At 38.0% G+C, this 18,324-nt stretch overlaps 1 protein-coding gene across 1 annotated transcript in view; it reads left to right on the top strand.

Moving 5' to 3' along the window:
• Positions 1-17,906, top strand: part of arhgef39 (Rho guanine nucleotide exchange factor (GEF) 39) — a 106,886-nt gene extending 88,980 nt beyond the window's left edge. Inside the window, exons 8-12 of the mRNA XM_044343815.1 lie at positions 744-973; positions 8,869-8,957; positions 14,793-14,931; positions 15,862-15,959; positions 16,149-17,906. Coding sequence (XP_044199750.1) covers positions 744-973; positions 8,869-8,957; positions 14,793-14,931; positions 15,862-15,959; positions 16,149-16,185 — 593 coding nt within the window. The 3' untranslated portion in view covers positions 16,186-17,906. The remainder of the gene's footprint in view (positions 1-743; positions 974-8,868; positions 8,958-14,792; positions 14,932-15,861; positions 15,960-16,148) is intronic.
• The last annotated feature ends 418 nt before the right edge of the window (positions 17,907-18,324 follow it).

Here is an 18,324-nt window from a genome sequence, read left to right as displayed (position 1 = left end):
CCCCCCCAACCTCTGCTCGACCCTGTGGCTGAATGCCGCACCGCATGATTTGGTCTGAATAGGCCTTAGACCCAGCAGTCTCCATTAGGTAGGGCGAGTTCAAAGTTGTGAAAACAACGGGGGTGTTTTGAATACACCCCCGGTTTTCACAGGTAATTTGTTAGTCTGTCCCTTCCACCGCAGGAAATAATGGATTCATCCTGGAAAGCTGTTGATGTAGCACTTTTCTCCTTATGAAAGTAACACAACGATTATTCGACCAATGAGAATTTAGTTGGACAAGAGCATATCGACCAACTAATCGACCAGGAGACTACAGCCCTACTTGAAACATTCTTGTTCTGAATGGCCATACTCAAAGGCAGAGTGAAAAGCCTGATTTCATAGAGAGGGGTGTGAAGTGATGAATCACACCAGGAAGGATAATAGTGCATACTTTGACAAAGTCTGTCCTCTAAGACATCCATAGTAGTAAGATAATATCACGTTTAAGTTTTGGGAAACAGTGTGAACAGATGAAGCAAACAGCCACTCATTGTTTCCACCTCGTCTTTGCATGTTCTCTTTGTTCTCCTGGTGGACTGGAAACTTCAAATTGCCAATGAGCACAAACAGCAGCATTAGTTTCTGTTAGGCTGTCTCATTGCATGCTGGGACAGACACCAGCTCCCCTACAACCCAGACAAAGAAGTGAGCAGCTAAAGAGAATGTTTGTTTGTGTCTCTTCCTCCCCTGTCCTGCAGAGAGGTGGTACATCCGTGAGGGTTGGCTGAAGATGGTTCCTCCTAAAGGTGCAGAAGCCAAACCCAAGATGTTCTTCTTGTTCTCTGACATGCTGCTGCAGGCCAAGCGCTGCAGCCCACTACATCCCACCAATGGAGACAAGTTCACAGGCCAGTTCACCTACCCCTTGCAGGACTGCACTGTGGAGAAGGTGTTTGGCCACACCAGGAGCCAAGGAGGCCTGCTCAGTGTAAGTGTCAGCAAACTAGGCACATGCCTGCCTGCCTGAGTAGTTCTCATGTGACAAGTTTTTCTCCAAAACATTTGAAGGGTGAGGAAGTTTCAGGAATATTGTGGAATATTGACTAAATGTTAAGACAAGACATTTCTACATGGGCTACCATACAGCAAAATAGAAAAGTGTATTTTCCAACGTGTTTCATGCTTGTATTGTATTAAATATCATGTTCAGCTCAATCGGAGTGGGAACCAGACTGAAAGACAACATTAACCAACTGGAAAAAAAATGAATGGAAGTACTGACTCAGGGGCGGCTGTGGCTCAGGAGGTAGAGCGGGTCGTCCACTAATTGGAAGATTGGCGGTTCGATTCCCAGCTCCTCTAGTCCACATGCCGATGTGTCCTTGGGCAAGACACTTAACCCCAAAATTGCCCCTGATGGCTGTGCCATCAGTGCGTGAATGTGTGTGAATGGTTAGCTTCCTCTGATGGGTAGGTTGGGACCTTGCATGGTAGCCCCTGTACCCATTCAGCGTATGAATGTGTGTGAATGGGTGAATGTGATTCGTAGTGTAAAAAGCGCTTTGAGTGGTCGGAAGACTAGAAAGGCGCTATACAAGTACAGTCCATTTACAGTCCATTTACCATTTAATAAAAAAGTAGCAATTATATCAGCAAAAGGAGCCATATACAAGGGAAATGGCAGGAAAAGCAAGTTTTCTCAAAATTGTTCTCCAAATAAATTTATTTTTTTCAAAACTAGTATAATACTCACATGCAACATATACATTGAAAGAGTTCTTGGTCAATGTAGTCATTCCTCCTGTCCATAGTGGCTCATCCACAGTTATAGTTTTTTCAGTACAGAATTTGTAATTGTTTTTCTGGGACAAAACATCAGCATTGAAGTTACAACTGTCAGGATGAATATAAGCACTTGATTTTGGTGAAGTCCTCGTACGGTGGATTTTGTCCCTCATCTCGGCGTTATACAGAACTTCTTATGATTTATGTTGGCAAGCTACTATTTCCCTGGTTTATCTTACAGCCCTGGCCAACTTGTTTTTATTTGCCACAGTCAGGTTATCATACCAGATGCCATTACAGTACAGTTGTTTCCCACTCTCACTTTCCTTTACCACATATTAATTTGCCTCTTCAGGTCAATGTAAGGAAACTTGGAAAAGTTGAACATGGGAATGAAATGCTCAGTGTTTGTTGGGCAGCAGGTGGGAAGACATCTGTTCATTGATTTGAGTGTACACATGAGTGATTCCTTCACAGAGGCATTATTTAATTCCCACTTTTGATGCATGTTGCTTTGATTTGTCTTACTTATGGCCTTGACGGCTGCTGCTGAATAATCTGCTAAACAGAGGTTTCTGAATGTTTTCCAGCCTCACCATATGAAAATGTCATTTAGTTCTGCTTGTCAGATGAGACCCGTGTTCCCTCGCCTCTTCTTCTCCCTAATCACTTCAAACCCTTGTTGAAGTAGCCTAAAAGTTGAACTTTTAATGTGTCTTCTCTCAGTCTCATCCGCCTCCCAGGTCTCAGTACAGCTGCTGGCTGACAAATTGTGATTAAATGATGAAGTTGCTGTCATGAAACATTCAAAGGAATGAGTCGCGCGTCATTGAGCAAGTAACCAAAGCGTTTATGCAGCGAGTGTTTAGTGCCAATGCTGCATGGTATCAATATTCATTTCAGCTGATACACTCTTGCTCAAAAAGCTCTTTATGTTCTGCTGCTAATGTGCTGCCCTGTAATGCACAGTGGCTATATAGAGCTTTAATAACTCTAAAGGTTTGCAGCATTTGATTTGATTCCTCTACACTGGAGTGGTAGCATACAGTAGAAATGAAGTGTTTTTTTTAAAAATCTGGTCATTTATTAAATGGAAAAGACATCTTGATATAAAACTGATAAATATACTGTAGCACATTTGTTACCTTTGATATTTTTTATCAAATTGTCACAGTAAGTGAGTCATTTTAAGTAGCAAATAACCATTGTTTTCATTATTGACTAATCTATAAACCTTTTTTTTTTTTTGGTCAATCAATTAATTGTTAAGTTTATGAAATGTCAGAAGAAAATTGTGAAAAATGCACAGTACTAACAACCCTTCTTCTTACTTTGATATCAAACCAAGAAAAGCATCTTCTCCTCACACTGGAGAGGATGAAACCAGAGAATATTTGCCATTTTTGCTTGACAGTTTTGAACAACTGTAATAATTAATAGACAGTCCAAAATGTTGCTGCTTAATTTTCTGTCAGTCAACCATGAAAGCAATCCATTGTTGCAGCCATAAATTGTTTTCTTAATAAGAATTCAAAACAATGAAATTCCACCCAAATCACCTGCTATACCTGCTTTTCTCAGTCTCCTGGTTTAAAATTATGGAGGCTGCTTAAGAAATTAGTGCTGAAATGTTTCCATACTAATGAAAATAAGATACTTGTCTTATTCTCATTATTGAGACACAGATACCTGAGTAAAATTACAGCTGTAAGTGACAGTCGTTGATTCATCTGTCAATTATTTTTACTAATAATTAACTAATCATTTGGTCTATTAAATGAAGTAAAATAGTGCAGAAAGCCCCTCACAATTTTCTAGAGACTAAGGTGATGTCCTCTGGTGACCAAAATGGTCCAAAACCCAAAGATATTCAGTTTACAATGGTAAAAAACAGAAACTGGAAACAGCAGATTTCTGGTACTTTTGTTTGATAAATTACTGATTACTAAACAATTAATTGTTTGTCAAAATTGTCGATTAATTTTCTGTTGATTGACAAATCAAATAATCAAGTTATTGTTTCAGCCCTAAATATAATACAGTTTAAAGAAAAGCTTCACATTTTTCATGTTTAAATCAAAACAATACGCACATTCCCTTCTGTACACTGAAACCGAGTATGGTTGATGTAGTTCTACATTCTGTACATGCTGACTACTAAGAGATCACTTCCTAACACAGTTCCAATTTATGTGATGTATAATAGAAGTATTGAGATTCAATACACAGCCCTAAAAATGATCAGAAAGAGCTATGATAGCATGTAGGTATAGATTTAGCCAGTTTACCTCAGCCATTATCATCTGTTACACCGGTAGTGTCACTACGTTCAGTAGTGTCTAGAGAAAAAATGGGTTCTGTCACTAGAATGTGGATGAAACAACAGTTTATTTATTTTGTGAGAATACAGAGCACAAAACACAGATGAGAGGGTAAATTCAGTAGTGTGTGTGTGACTACACCAAGTGTCTGGTATGTGTGTTGCATTATGATGTTCTTGACAGGTCCAGTGACATATTGTTATGACCAGGCCTATGTGACTTCATTTGTTGAAGGCAGTGTGAATTAAAAGAATCCTTCAAGTGACTAATGAAAAGGCTGCTGTGTGTGTGTGTGTGTGTGTGTGTGTGTGTGTGTGTGTGTGTGTGTGTTTTAACAGCTGAGGAGTGTAGTGATGGCTGCCTGCTGTAACAGAATCTCTCAGTTGCTGGATCAGATTAGGCTGCAGATCTATCTCTTCAGGCCCTCCAGTAAATACATCTTCCTCAAGCCTGTCGCCGCTCTCCACCAGCCCGCTGCACGTTATCTAATGGCAGAAATGGCATTTCATTAGCCTCTTATCCCACCGAGGCCCAAATGCATACTCAATAGCATTACACGTAATTTCTCATAAGGACACATTATTGATCTCGGGCCCCTACCTGAGCTCAAGGAAAAGGGCTATCAGCACTCCAGGGCCCTCCTCATCCAGGGCCATGAAGAATTAAAGCCAAATTAAATTTGACAGCTGTAAATGCCATGGCAATCTATATGCAAAGTTTAAAAAAAATCGCTTTTATTAAAATTTCTGGTGTGTGTGTGTGTTTTTTTTTTTTTTTTTCTGGGCACACCTGTTTGTTGAGAGCTGGCTTTTATTTGTGGCTCACACATTGTTTTTCTCTTCATCTTCTGTCTTCTCCTCTCCTTCCGTCTGTCTCGACCTTCCTTATTCTCTCCTCTCTGTCTGCAGTCTTCATCCTCCTAATATCCCCTCGCTACTTGAATATTTTCCCACATCCCTGACAGATTCTCTTTGATGTATAAATAATCAAGCTAAATTATGTGCAGCAATGAGGCTCTGTGCTCTGCCGTTCTTATTATACAAAGTAATTTCTACCTAAGAGGGTCAGATTTCCTGACAAATCCCTAATTACCGCATTGCAATAGAAGTGGAATCTATTTGTGCATAAATCAACCGCCGTCCCCCAAGTGGCGAGAGCCTAATATCATGCGCCACTCAGTTCGGCCCCACTAACTGAACTCTATAATTAGATAATACTTGTGATGATGGTACATTTGAAATCTTGATCTATTTAATGTATAATGAGAGACACTTCCCTCCCCCTGTGTAAAAACATCATTATGTTGGATGGGGTATATGCTCCTGTGTACCAGCATAAAGTTCTATCCAAATACTCCTGGAAATAATCGATATGTCACTGCTCAACAAACTAGTTTCCTGTGTGGAGGCTGCAGCTGCAGGTAAATGTGAAAGGTCATTTAATATGGTGAAGGCCTAATTTTGATCCTCTGCTTTCCCAGTGTAATTATGCTGCTCTAAAAGCCCCTTTTTTGTTTGGGCTTGGACATCTCCAATTGGTTTGTTTGACAAGTAAAATCTGAGGCTGGTTTTAGCAATGTGAATGAGAGAGCTGATAATTACTGTTGACTCAAAGGACGAGGACCCTGTCACTCTGTAGACCTGAAAGGACAAGAGATTTGAGGACACATTTCTGCCAAGCTGCTTAGAGAACAGAATACAGTTTCCCTGTAAATGTGACCTGAATGCAACAGTTCTGTTACTTCACTTGAATTTACTTTCTCCATCTTCTTTACCTGCAAATTTCAGTCAGAGTTTTCAGGCCGATGAATGCCTGTGAAGAGCAGCAGTAGGTTTTGCTGTATGACGAGCTGACAGAGTGGAAGCTTTTTACTTGATATGGCCTGCCTTCTACTGTTTTTATAATGTTATTACAGTTTCAGCCCTCCATTGGTGAGGCCTCTGATGACAAATGATGAGCCTACTGAAATACAACCAGAGGTGAATAAATATATAGTTTTATGGTAACACTAGTACATCCTGGAAAGCCTGGAAAGTTTTAATGCATCTCTTAAGTCATAGAATTGTCCTGAACAATGACAAAATAGACCAAAATGTCCTGGAAAATGTTTAATGTACAACAAACATAGTTATGTACATGATGAGATGTCTTAAACCTTCGTAATCTTAAATTTCCTTGTAACAATTGGCAGCTGAAATCTGATGTCAGTTTGCAGTCAGATTACAGTGAAGAGATATTTTTTCCCACCAAAAATATCTATTTGTTACATCTTTTCTTTCAACTGCCTATTTGTGAACAAAGCTGAAAGTGCACATCAGTCTGCCAAAATGCAGATACAGATACATTACAATGCAGATACAAATGCATAAACAGGTTTAGTTTCCCCCAAACACTTGATCTTATTATCACTGTTTGACTGACAGTGACTGTTAAAGGTTGCTGTGTAGTTGCACAATTTTTTCAACATAGGAGATTGCACTGAACCTAACGTTTAAAATCAATAATAAATCTGAAAATCAGCAATTGCCATATCTGGCTGATGAAGTCAGACTTTGTCTTAAGGTTCAGAATAGCTTGAGCCACTGTGTCTCTGGGTTGTTTAAAACATCCTGGAAAATGATTTCCTTCTAAAGGACCCCAGTGTGGAGTACTGAGTAAGTAAAACATGAACATGGACCCTCTGAAATAAAACTTTTTGTCTTTAATAATGCAACACATAGAACAAAATGAAGAAGTGTATTTCATTTCAGTGTCAGTTTGTACAGCTTTCTGCAGCACAATGTCATGGCTGCCATCAGCTTGTTACATAGACTACGGCTGTGCCTGAAATGTATTTATTTATTTTATTTATTTAACCTTTATTCAACCAGGAGTAAAAGACTTATTGAGATTACAAAATCTCTTTTTCAAGAGCATCCTGGCCAAGACAGGCAGAAGCACTAATGACAAGGTTGCAGACTTAAAACAAACATATAACAATTGAAAATGAAAACAAAGAACAAATTACAATACACAATTATAAAATGTCCAAAAAAACATTAATGACCATCAACATCTCCATCTACAGCCAGATATTCCTGCTTCTAAGTCTTTATGAGTCACATTAAATGCGTCCAATGAGACCAACTCCCGAAGATTCAGGTAATTTTGCAACAGATTCCAATCCAAGGGAGCAGCATACTTAAACAGCGTTTTTCCCAGTTCAGTATAGACTTTAGAAACGGTTAGTAGGAGTAAGTCCTGGGAGCGAAGACAATAACTTCCCATACTTTTTTGTAGAATGTAGGTCTGTAAGTAGGAAGGAAGCAGTCCAAGAATAACCTTATAAATAAGAATATGCCAATGGTTAAGTCTATTGGTGGAAAAGGCAGACTATCCAACCTGAGTATACAAAGAGCAATGGTGAGTAAGGGCTTTAAGATTTGTAATAAACCTCAGTACTCCATGGTAGACAGTAGCGTGTGTAGGCATTGTGAAGATGCATGCATGTATAAAACATCACCATAGTCCAGCACAGACATAAATGTAGCAGCAACAAGTCTCCTTTTGGCCTTGAAGGAAAAGCAAGACTTGTTTCTAAAATAGAAACTCAACTTCAGTTTTTTTCACCAGTTGCTGAATGTGAGGCTTAAATGAGAGAGAATCATCAATTATAATTCCAAGATACTTGTATTGAGAAACAGACTCAGTCTCAGAGCCCTGAAAAGTGGTGATAGACTGAAAGTTTGGTGGCTTAGATTTTGCATTTGAAAACATCAGTTTCGTTTATGGTGTAGACGCAGAGCAGTATATCACAGTATCATCAGCATAAAAGTGGAAATTTGAGTTGGAAACATTTTGATTGAGACTGTTGATGTACATAACACTACCCTTTATAGTGCACTACATTTACCCTATGCCATTTTGAGCAAATACTGATTGTGTAAATGTATCCACAATATAGAGCCTCAAAAATTCCACAATGGAATGAAAAAAGTAGTGTGCATGGGATGTACACCACTTTCTGCTAACAGTCCCACAAAATGCAATGCTCCACATTTTATAAGTGAAAGTTATCATTGTATGACTTTACAGCTGATGGTGATGACGCAAAATGATGACAATCAGTGAAGTCCAAAATCTCAATTTGCTGCTCACTACTGAATAAACTATTTAGTGTCTATTATATAGGGAGTAGAGAATGAGTAAATGAGTGATTTCAGACACAGCCTGTGTCTCTAACTCAAAAAAAGACATTCATTCAATTATTAAAGACAAAAATCCAAATAATTGTCTTTTTACATTTAATTATTACAGTAAATGCATACATAAACATGAAATACATATTACATAATGAATTGTATATATATGTTTCTTGATTAATTTTTCTTGTGGCATTTTAAATTTTCCATCGACTGTACAGCTATGGAAAGTCAATCACAGCACCAGTCATTTTCTTCTCTGATTAGGTAAACAGTATTGTGCACACTTCAAGGTATCTTACTTGCTCTTGTGTATATTTGATTGATGGACACAGTATGTACCTGGATGATGTTCCATTGTACAGCTGAAATGGAATATTTTTGCTTGAGTGATAGAACCCACATCATACCGACTTAGTGATCTCATTTAAAATTTAAGAGGAAGCTTTATTTATAGAGCAATTCTAAGCAAAATGCTAAAATTACAAAATACATTACAACATAAAATAGCCATCCAAACAGCCATCATGACACCTCACGCCCATCCATGCTGCGGACAATAATCCTAACTACTGTCTTCTACCTCCTTCTTCCAGCTGACTTTCCCCAAAGCCAAACTCCTGCTGATGTCCAGCAACCAGGAGGATCTCAATGACTGGTACCAAAGCCTGAGCTCAGCTGTCAGGTACCTGCAACACACAAACACACACAGAGTGATGGTGAGACTTCAAGAAGTCATGAAATGAATTGCTGGTATGTCAGTTTCAAATCTTAATTAAAATAATGTATAAAATTAAAGCTGCAAGCAGCATTGGTGGGGACCTCGCACTCTGGCCTGTCGGGATCAGATCATTTTGCTTTTTAAAAATGAGGGATATTTCTTACAAGTGTGGTGTGCTTTTATTATGAAAGTTTGATTGACAGGATGAGAATTTTGTGCAGGGTGAGACATGTCTGTCTTGCTCACACCTGTGTCATCAAAATTATGCAAGTTTTTGGCCCATTCACTTGAATTTCAATTAGTAAATTGAAAACTCTTGATAAGTTTGTGTGTAAAACAAATTAATTTCCTAATTTTTATCAATTCTATTTTTAGAAAAGGAAAGACTTTTAACCCACATAACCTTGTCAAAGTTTGATTGACATGTGTACTGTCAGGTGTGTAGAGACAATAAGTAACTGCAGCTGGACACAGAAAAATACTCATATTTGAATGGAGAGTGTGAGTGAACCCACACCTTTTTGAACATTTACTGCTTCCACATAGTTTTAGATACAAACTTCATTTGACCTTTAAATGAGTCACGAGAATTTGACCTACAAATCTTGAATTTACATGTTTTTTCTATCTTTTATTTTTTTTGAGATATTAGTGTGTGAGTTTTAAAGTCTTTTCTTGCTCCTCCTGTGATTTTATAATGAGTGTGCATTGCTGAATGTTTCACAGCATTTTTTAGTAGGAAATTTCGTCGCGAATCTATTGATACAAGTTTGAAAGTGGTCAGACTTATAGTTTAGATGTCAGAAGCCTCAGTTTGACACAAAGTTCATGCCCATAGATTGCCTCCCCATTGTTTTACATTGTAAGGTGTGATGTGGCACTGCAACTTTCAAGGCTTATAAAATCCAAACCGTTCTAGGTATTACAAAGTTTTTAACAACTTTTTTTCAGCATAGTGTCATAAGTCACCTACTAAAGTTTGAAGCCGATACCATTGACGCTCTCAGAGGAAATAGCATTTGTTCGGGGGCCAAAGTTGGGGCAAAGTCTTATTTTGAAAGGCTAATTGTGGACTTCCTGTTGGATTTAGGTCAGGGGTGTCACTGTATGATTTGTAGGTCTTGATGAGATGAATAATTGAGTTTTGGTTTGATCTCTCTACGACACTCCTATGGGCTGTGGCAGCCATTTTAGTTACGTAGGTGGTGCTAGAGAGCACATTTTGGCACTTTAGGAGTTAATTTTTACATTTTATCAAGTTTTTCACCAGACCTGATGTGTGTGCCAAATTTGATGGGTTTTTGAGCATGTTTAGGCGATCAAATTTAGGTGTGATGTCCCATAATAATAAAGAAAGAAACAAACAAACAAACAAACACACAAAAAACTTTTACAGTAGTCCTCTGCCTTTTGGGATCGGTCCCTAATAAATGTTAATACAGTATAAAAGAACACTTCTCCATGGGGTCTGCTTTAACAGAAAATACTGATTTGACTGCTTTCAGCTGACAGAACCCATGTGGCAGGTCCTCAACTCAGGAAACACCACCTAAGAAAAGAAGTACTCTAAAAATAACCTCCTGATCTACGTAAAATCCCCCTGAAGTTTCTTTAAACTGTTTGCACACAGTATGGCAGCAGCACACTGCAGACCAGTTAATTGTATACACAATGTTATCTTCACTCTTTCTTTATGTATTTATTATTTTGCAGTTTTTCGGCGTCTAAGTAGTCCTACACAATTTGTCATATCACCTTTGTTTCGATGTCAAATTGTACATCCCCATAAGGAGATGCGTGCTATTATTTTTCTCATCTCTAACATATTCCATTGACTTGATAGAATTTTTTAAATCATTAAAATTTATAATGGAAAGTCAATGGGAGCAGTGTTTGAAAGCTCATATCTCAAAAACTAAAAGTGCTAAAGTGTTCAAACTTGATTGACAGGTGGCCTATGTGGAAATGCTTAACATATTTTAAAATGGGACCTATAGCGCCACCATGTGGTCAGTTATTACGTGTTTTATGTTTTGGCTTATAACTCATGAACCGTGAGGCCTATCCAAACAATTTTTGCACAGTGTATTCCTTTGATAGTACCAAGTAGACTGGTATAAGCCACGCCCATTTGTGCATAGAAAATTTTTCCGCCATTTTGATTTTTTTTTCAAAAATACGTTTTTTGCTTCTTTTGGCACATTTTTCATTAAATCTTCACCAAACTTGATACGTACCATATTTAGATGATCCCGAACAGAGCTTATATCTGGCCTAATGCATTTAACGAGTCATAACTCTTCAATGCTGATTCGGATCAACACCAAATTTGAGAACCTTGTACATATTGTGACAGTGCACCATTATGTAAAATTTGATACTATTCTACCCACAGGGGACGCTACTGTAATATTATAACATGATATTTCTACAGTTCTGTTGTCTTCAGTGAAATGAAACTTGGTACAAAAGTTCTCCAAGTCAATGTGCACGACATAGTGAAACATGGTGACCATAGCCCCACCTTGTGGCCATTAGTGAAACACCACCATACTACTTATTAAGTTCCATATCTCTTAAATTCAACATTCCATAGTGACCAAATTCAGCAAAATTGTACAGGTGGAGATGCTGAACAAGTGTGTGATATTCGATACAATTTCACCCGTAGGTGGCGCTACAAAATTTTGAATAATTGCTGCTGAAGCAGGAATTTGCAGCGACAGGAGCAATAACAGCAGTGGCAGCAGCCAGCAGTGGCAGCAGCCAGCAGTGGCAGCGGCTGAATCTGGCAGTTTGCAGCTCTCACACGCAATTTCTTCAGAAATTGCAGAATTTTCTAGTTTGGTATTAGTGTCTGCATTGACAGTATATTCTTTATATTGTGTATTCTGTAGATTCTGTTTGAACACTGAACTTAAAGTATTTAATGCTGATCCCGAAGGAAGTATTAAAACTCAAGATGCTTTAAAAATGGCCCACAAATATATAGTTCAACAGTAACAATAAAACAGCTGGTCACTGTCGTTATTAACAAACGCGACTCACACGGGGGAATTTGTGGGGGTCTCTTTTCAGCAGCAGATGAATCCACATTTGGTGCTCTAGTGGGTATTTCTGGCAGCAGGACAGTGTGTGTGAGGGATTGAGTCAAATTAAACTACAGTGTGTGCTCATGGTAATGAAGGAACATGTCAGCCAGTGCAACAGTGTGACTTATTGATGTATTTTAATAGTTTTTGGACAGTAATGGAGGTCTATGGCACAAAGGAATAAGATATATCAGGCTTTGATACACATTCACAACACTTAAGTGGATCACTTCATTGTTGGTGAGGGTCTGTACATGAGATGTGCTGACAATAAGAAGAATATTAAGAAGAATATTACCAGACATTTTCTTTAAAATGAATTTATGCTGGTTTGATCACTATTTAGCTGCAGAAAAGTTAGTGATAACAGTGAGATGAGTGCCAACTGATGAGTACTTGAGAGGTTAATTGATTTATTATTTATGATCTATTTTTAGGTAATGTGCTACATTGTGTATATTTTATTGTTTGCATTTTTTACATAGATATTGTCTTCCTTAAATTATATGTCCTTTATCTAATGAGTGAGTATTTCACATCTCTCATTATCTGATGAAAAGCATGTGGCTCAAAGTCTCATCTGTATGTGTTCTAAATACAAATATTACAGTTTGGGAGTATTAAAAGTGTGAGGACAGTGATTTGATTGTCCAAACACAAGGAAGCTCTTCAATGAGTCTTAGTATAAGTTTGACACAGGCTGATGGTGAACCTCTGGTCTGTCTGTCTCTCAGACAGCCCCTCAGCGTTGATCAGCTAGACCTCAGGAACTGCACTCCCAGCTCCCCGGAGGAAGGTCCTGGTCAGCCCCGTTATGTGGAGGGGCCGGCTATGCTGAGGGCCTTGACCCCAGTGTGACCGGCCAGGCTAATTAGTTTATCACTTTGTCAGAGAAGAGAGAGAGGAGGCTGTCAAAGATCTCAGACCACCCAGCAGGTGGGGGCTAAGGCTGCAGGCTGACAGCTCTAAACTCCAGAGAGTGTAATTAGCTGTAGTGGAGGACCGAGGAGAGGACAGGCTGAGAGGACCAGGGGTCAGCAGCACTCACACCACTGGGGAGGGGTGCAGGGCTGAAGGGTGTGTGCGTGTGTCCACACATAGCTGAATTATTGATTTAACAAAGAATACACACTGCCCGGACTGACATCTCTGAATCTATTGGATGTTGCTTTCACAGTGATTACCAAAAAATGTTTTCCATTGATAGGTCGTATCAGATTGATGTTATTTCATCACTTTCATGTTTCTGATAGCAATATACACACATATGCCACACACACAATACCAGTTATACACAATTATCTTTTGTTGCACTTAAAGTGAAACACTAACACTTTTTTCTGTTCATGTTTCCTTTTGTTAAAAACTACACACTCATACACACACACACACACAACTCCTAGCCAAGGAACTTAATTATATGTCAATCAATGCTTTGTGACACTAAGTGAACAGTGAGGTAGGCTGGGCTGGTGGCCTGACCAGCAGAACACAATGGATCTCTTACTTACCTTTTCATTTGCAACTTATGACCCTTTCCACCTTTTAAGGCTGACCTGATATGATACATGTATAATATATGTAGTATGCAGGGCTTGAAAGCATTTACATGCCGTCATTTATCATCTCTCAATGAAATCATAATCTATGTTTTATATCATGTTATTGTTTTACAGAATCCTCCTTTTCATATAAGAGGCTATTTGTAGAAAAATATACAATCCAGAAAAAAATGGTCCCAAGTTCACATCTGGAAACTCAGATAAATATGTGTTAAATATGTGTAGAGTTTTGTCAGATGTAATGCATTAAGGCTGAACACAGTTTATTACACTGAACATCAGTTTATTTTAAATGTGATTATGCATTTTCCATATTTTGATTTATATTGATAGTGGAAAATATTCTCATAATATTGTGATATTGATTTCAACCAGTAACACATAAAACCTAAATATACATAGATTTATAGAATGTCAAATAGGTTGTAATTATGGGGATGGAATCCTGTAAAGTGCTAATCAAGAGGACTCTCCCCCTCCTTTAAAATGTCTTAAATATCTGGAAGTTTAGAGAGGCAGGTTTAGATTTTGTTTAGCTCTATTGTAAATGTACTAAGAATAACCATATCCATAGCTTTATTTTTACTCATGTTGGAAATGTTTGGCACATGTCCCTCAGCACCTCCATTTTTCTCAGAGACTCAGGCCTCTAGTTTCACTGCACTAAACTGCCGGTGATGGCCAATAACACAGCAGCAGTGTGTGTTTGATTGTTTGCACTGGCACACACCGCTGGGTATTGTGAGCCTGATGTCTTCTACTGTCCTCTATTATTTGAAGAGAGGCTGAACAGGACGCACAGAATGACAGTCCCTATAATATCATACTGATATTCTGGCTAAGACAAGAATATCATAAACTCACTGTTGAGTAGCTACAACAGAACATGTGTTACTATGATAAGGTATAAATACAATACTGATGACAGAAAAATATAAGAATATTCTAAAATATAATGATAATCTATTGCCTTCAATAAATATATGAAGCATAATCAATAACATATTCCATATTTAGCCTTGGTTTTATACACAGAATTGAATTGAATGAAATAAGACAATAAAGTGACACATTTCCTTATTCTCAGTTGATGGATTATATTGTATAGGTGAACCTGATTAACTGAGTGTGTGTTGTGTTTGCAGGAAGCTGCAGCCTAAGCAGACAGTTGTCCATCAAAGAGACGAGTTGAGCCGGAGACCTCTCCGCTCAGCCGCCAACAGCCACAACGCACCAAGCAGCAGCAGCAGCAGTAACAACAATCCCAGCAGGAAGAGGAACATGGTGAGCTGCATACACACATACACACTGTCATACAAAATTGTAAAACATACACACACTTCACTTTCAGCTTTCACATTTGCCACTCCCAGACAAATAGGAAAAGCAAATGAGCATAAAATGACTGATTCAAGCTTGTTCTGTAGATATCAGAGTGCTATGTGTCTGTGGAATTAGTGCTTTTCCCCAAGTTCCAAGCTGAATATAAAATACTGACTTTAAAATGTGTTTGTTATGACACAACATTTTCTGAAAATCAGTTATTCATTTCCAGTTCTAAAAATACATAACTCAGTACCTGCTGGAACAATTATCTGTCTATATTGTGCAGCCTTTATAACATTAAATGACTATATGTAATGTAACATGTGTCTCTCATAGTGAAGAACCTACAGAATAATCACAGTTCCCCTCAGCTGTAGCTCTGTGTTTTGGTTTTGGTTTTACCGCCCACAAATTTGGCTCTCATCAGCCTCAGTTCCTGCAGCAGCAGGCAGCTGTTTTCAGTGAAAAAGCTCCGATAAACTGTGGAACATTTAGCAGCTAAAGAACCAGCTATATTTCTCAGGAGTTGGTGGAGACCAAAGTGAATATTAGTCTTAATTTCATCAGGACACAAACACAAGTATGGATTTGTAAATAGAAAATTGTGTGTTCACCAGAAAGCATGTTAACCACAATATGTCAGATGTTGTTTACAGCTTGTTCAACTGCCTCCAACTGGCTAAAATCAATTAATGCAGCTTAAAAAACAGCTACTAAGTAAAATATGTCTGGTTTCAATAACAACAGCCCATAGTGCCACCTTCTTTCTTAAGTTTGTCCACACTTGGAACAAAACACAGGAGTGCTTCAAGAATTCAGAACCACTTTAATACTCATCACAGAGGAATGTTTCTATCTATTTGCCATCATCTCTGCCCCTCTCTTCAGGAGAACACTGAGCCAAGTGAGCATGCTCAGATGCCTGCAGTCGAGTGGGAGAGCAGTGCCCCCAAAAGGATGAAGCAGTCTGGTGCTTCAGGGCAGAGGTGGGGTCATTTGGTCTTGAGACTTTCTATCAGCAGCAGATATTCAGAGCGATGGCTGTTGACTGTTTGATTTCTTTTCAATATTATTTGACACCTTTTATGGTTAATTTGAAGTGTTGATTAAATGAATATGTTTCCAATTTGAGGTGTTGCTTTAAAATGTTGTTGATGTATGTGTGTGTCCATCAGTTCAGAAGTGTCCACGTCCAGCTGTGTCATCCTCTGATGGATTTCTCCACACTCTCTGAAAGGAAGTCAGTTTGAGACGACGGTGGATCCTGCATGGTGTGTCTGAGTTTCATTCATATTGACTTTTGTGTTCCAGTTAATTTTGACAAACAGGACACACATGTGACTGTACCACTGTGTTATCTTCTTTTTTTTATTTTTTAACTAACATGTGTTAACTAACAGCAGCTCCAGCTTCTGCTCATCCTGTCTAATATAAACTATCCTGATGTGCTGCTTTAAAGACCAAATATCTGCTGAATGTTAAATGTGAGCATTATGTTCCTGCTGGTCTCCAGCTGAGATTAATATATTTACACCAATACTGCAACAATAGTATATTCACTGCATACTGTTAACTGTATCACCGGTGGACCAGTGTAGGTGGGTACATCCCATTAAAAACCTATTTTAGAAAAAGGAAAGGTAATGGTGGAGCAATAACACAGTTCAGGCCTCATATTTGTAAAGCCGTTTACTTTCAAAGTATCCTGTAACATAAGAGGAACTTTCAAATCTCTGATTCTATTCAGTCACTCACTGGGAGAAACAGAAAGCTGTGGTGACAGTGTTTTTAAATTGTATGCAATCAAACAGTCATGTACATCATATGGAATTTTTCCGTAATTACCAGGCTCAGTTTTGTGATAATCAGTGTAACATCTAAGCATTAATTATGACTGAATATTGTGTTTTTGCAACTTGATGCTAGAAATGTGTGAAAAGATACAAACATGGATACATCAAACTCCACCATTCAAGCTAACGAAACCTTTGAGCATTAAAGTTCATTTTTGACCTTGTAAATAGTAATTTGACAAAATAATCTTAACACACAGGTCCATTTACTAGCTTTTTCAGAAGCGTTCAACCTCATGTTTGCATTTGAGCAGAGTCAGTTGCTGAGAGTACAGCACCCCTGCACCTGCTAATGAAATAATGTTCCTGTCGCTATGGAGGGAACCAACCAAGTTGTTTGGGTCTTTTTAATGGGATTTGTTTATAATAAGAGAAATATATAATATCTCTAGATTTATGCTTTAAATTGATTATCATCACACTTTTGATTACTAACTCTGCCAACAGCAGCACACTGCACACAGCACTTTTCACTGTACACGCCTTATTACTAACACTGCCAACTGCCATCATAATTATGTTTTAATTTTCTGTTGCTCAGCAAGTTACATTACACTCCTTCAAACAGCTTTACTGCCTCACACAATCATGATATTCAGTTTAAAGTCAAAATTCTTGGAATGTCTGATTTTATTGTTGATTTATTGCCAGATATAGTGACTACTAGTTTTTGTATGTGAGACATATTATGGTGAATTGTGTTTTATGTTGCATCATAATTGAATATGTGCATTTAAGCATCTGCACTGTATTCTACAAATGTCTGTGTTTATGTAGATTTCTATAAAATACCTGCATCCAGGCAAGAAAACCTGGTTAACAGATATGACTTTCTATACACTGACTGTCTACGTTTTTATTATCATATCTTTTATCCTTTATTATCCTTTATCGACAAATCATGCTACTCTTCTGTATAATGCTCACCATATTTTATTGACACTATTTTGCATTTTTAAGCTTGTGATGTGTTTTATAAATTATATTTCAGTTTTACTACTAAGATGCTTAAGCTGTTACCCTGGTTACAAATCATATCCAGAGATGGAAATAATGAATTTTAAAATAAAACTCTGAAAGTTATCTGTGTATTTTTCAGCTCTTGTATTTACCAAACATATCCACTAGGTGGAGACACAGATGTGCTTTAACAGGAGGCTGTAGAAATGGTTTTACTTCTATACTTATGTACACATCTGTTGTAGTTGCTGCAAAGACTACACAACTAAAACCAGCATCAATGGTCAACAAGGCATCAACAGAATAATGTATACAGAGTATAGTGTACAGACATCTGAAATGCATACAGAGTATATTACATTTTGAATGAAACCGTCATCTTATATTAACTTGTTCATTTTGCGTGACAAGGCCTGTGTACACAGCGTGATTTTGGGCTGCCCCAGACAAAAGTTGATCATCATGAGAGAAACACAAAAATCTTTGACTTGTAATTTAAAACTGTGTTCCTAGATCTCACTGTTACATGTCTACCTTC

The sequence above is a fragment of the Thunnus albacares genome, chromosome 23 (assembly GCF_914725855.1).
Source record: "Thunnus albacares chromosome 23, fThuAlb1.1, whole genome shotgun sequence".
Taxonomy (NCBI): Eukaryota; Metazoa; Chordata; class Actinopteri; order Scombriformes; family Scombridae; genus Thunnus; species Thunnus albacares.
Note: the sequence above shows the minus strand (reverse complement) of the source record. Positions and strands in the feature narration are given on the sequence as shown.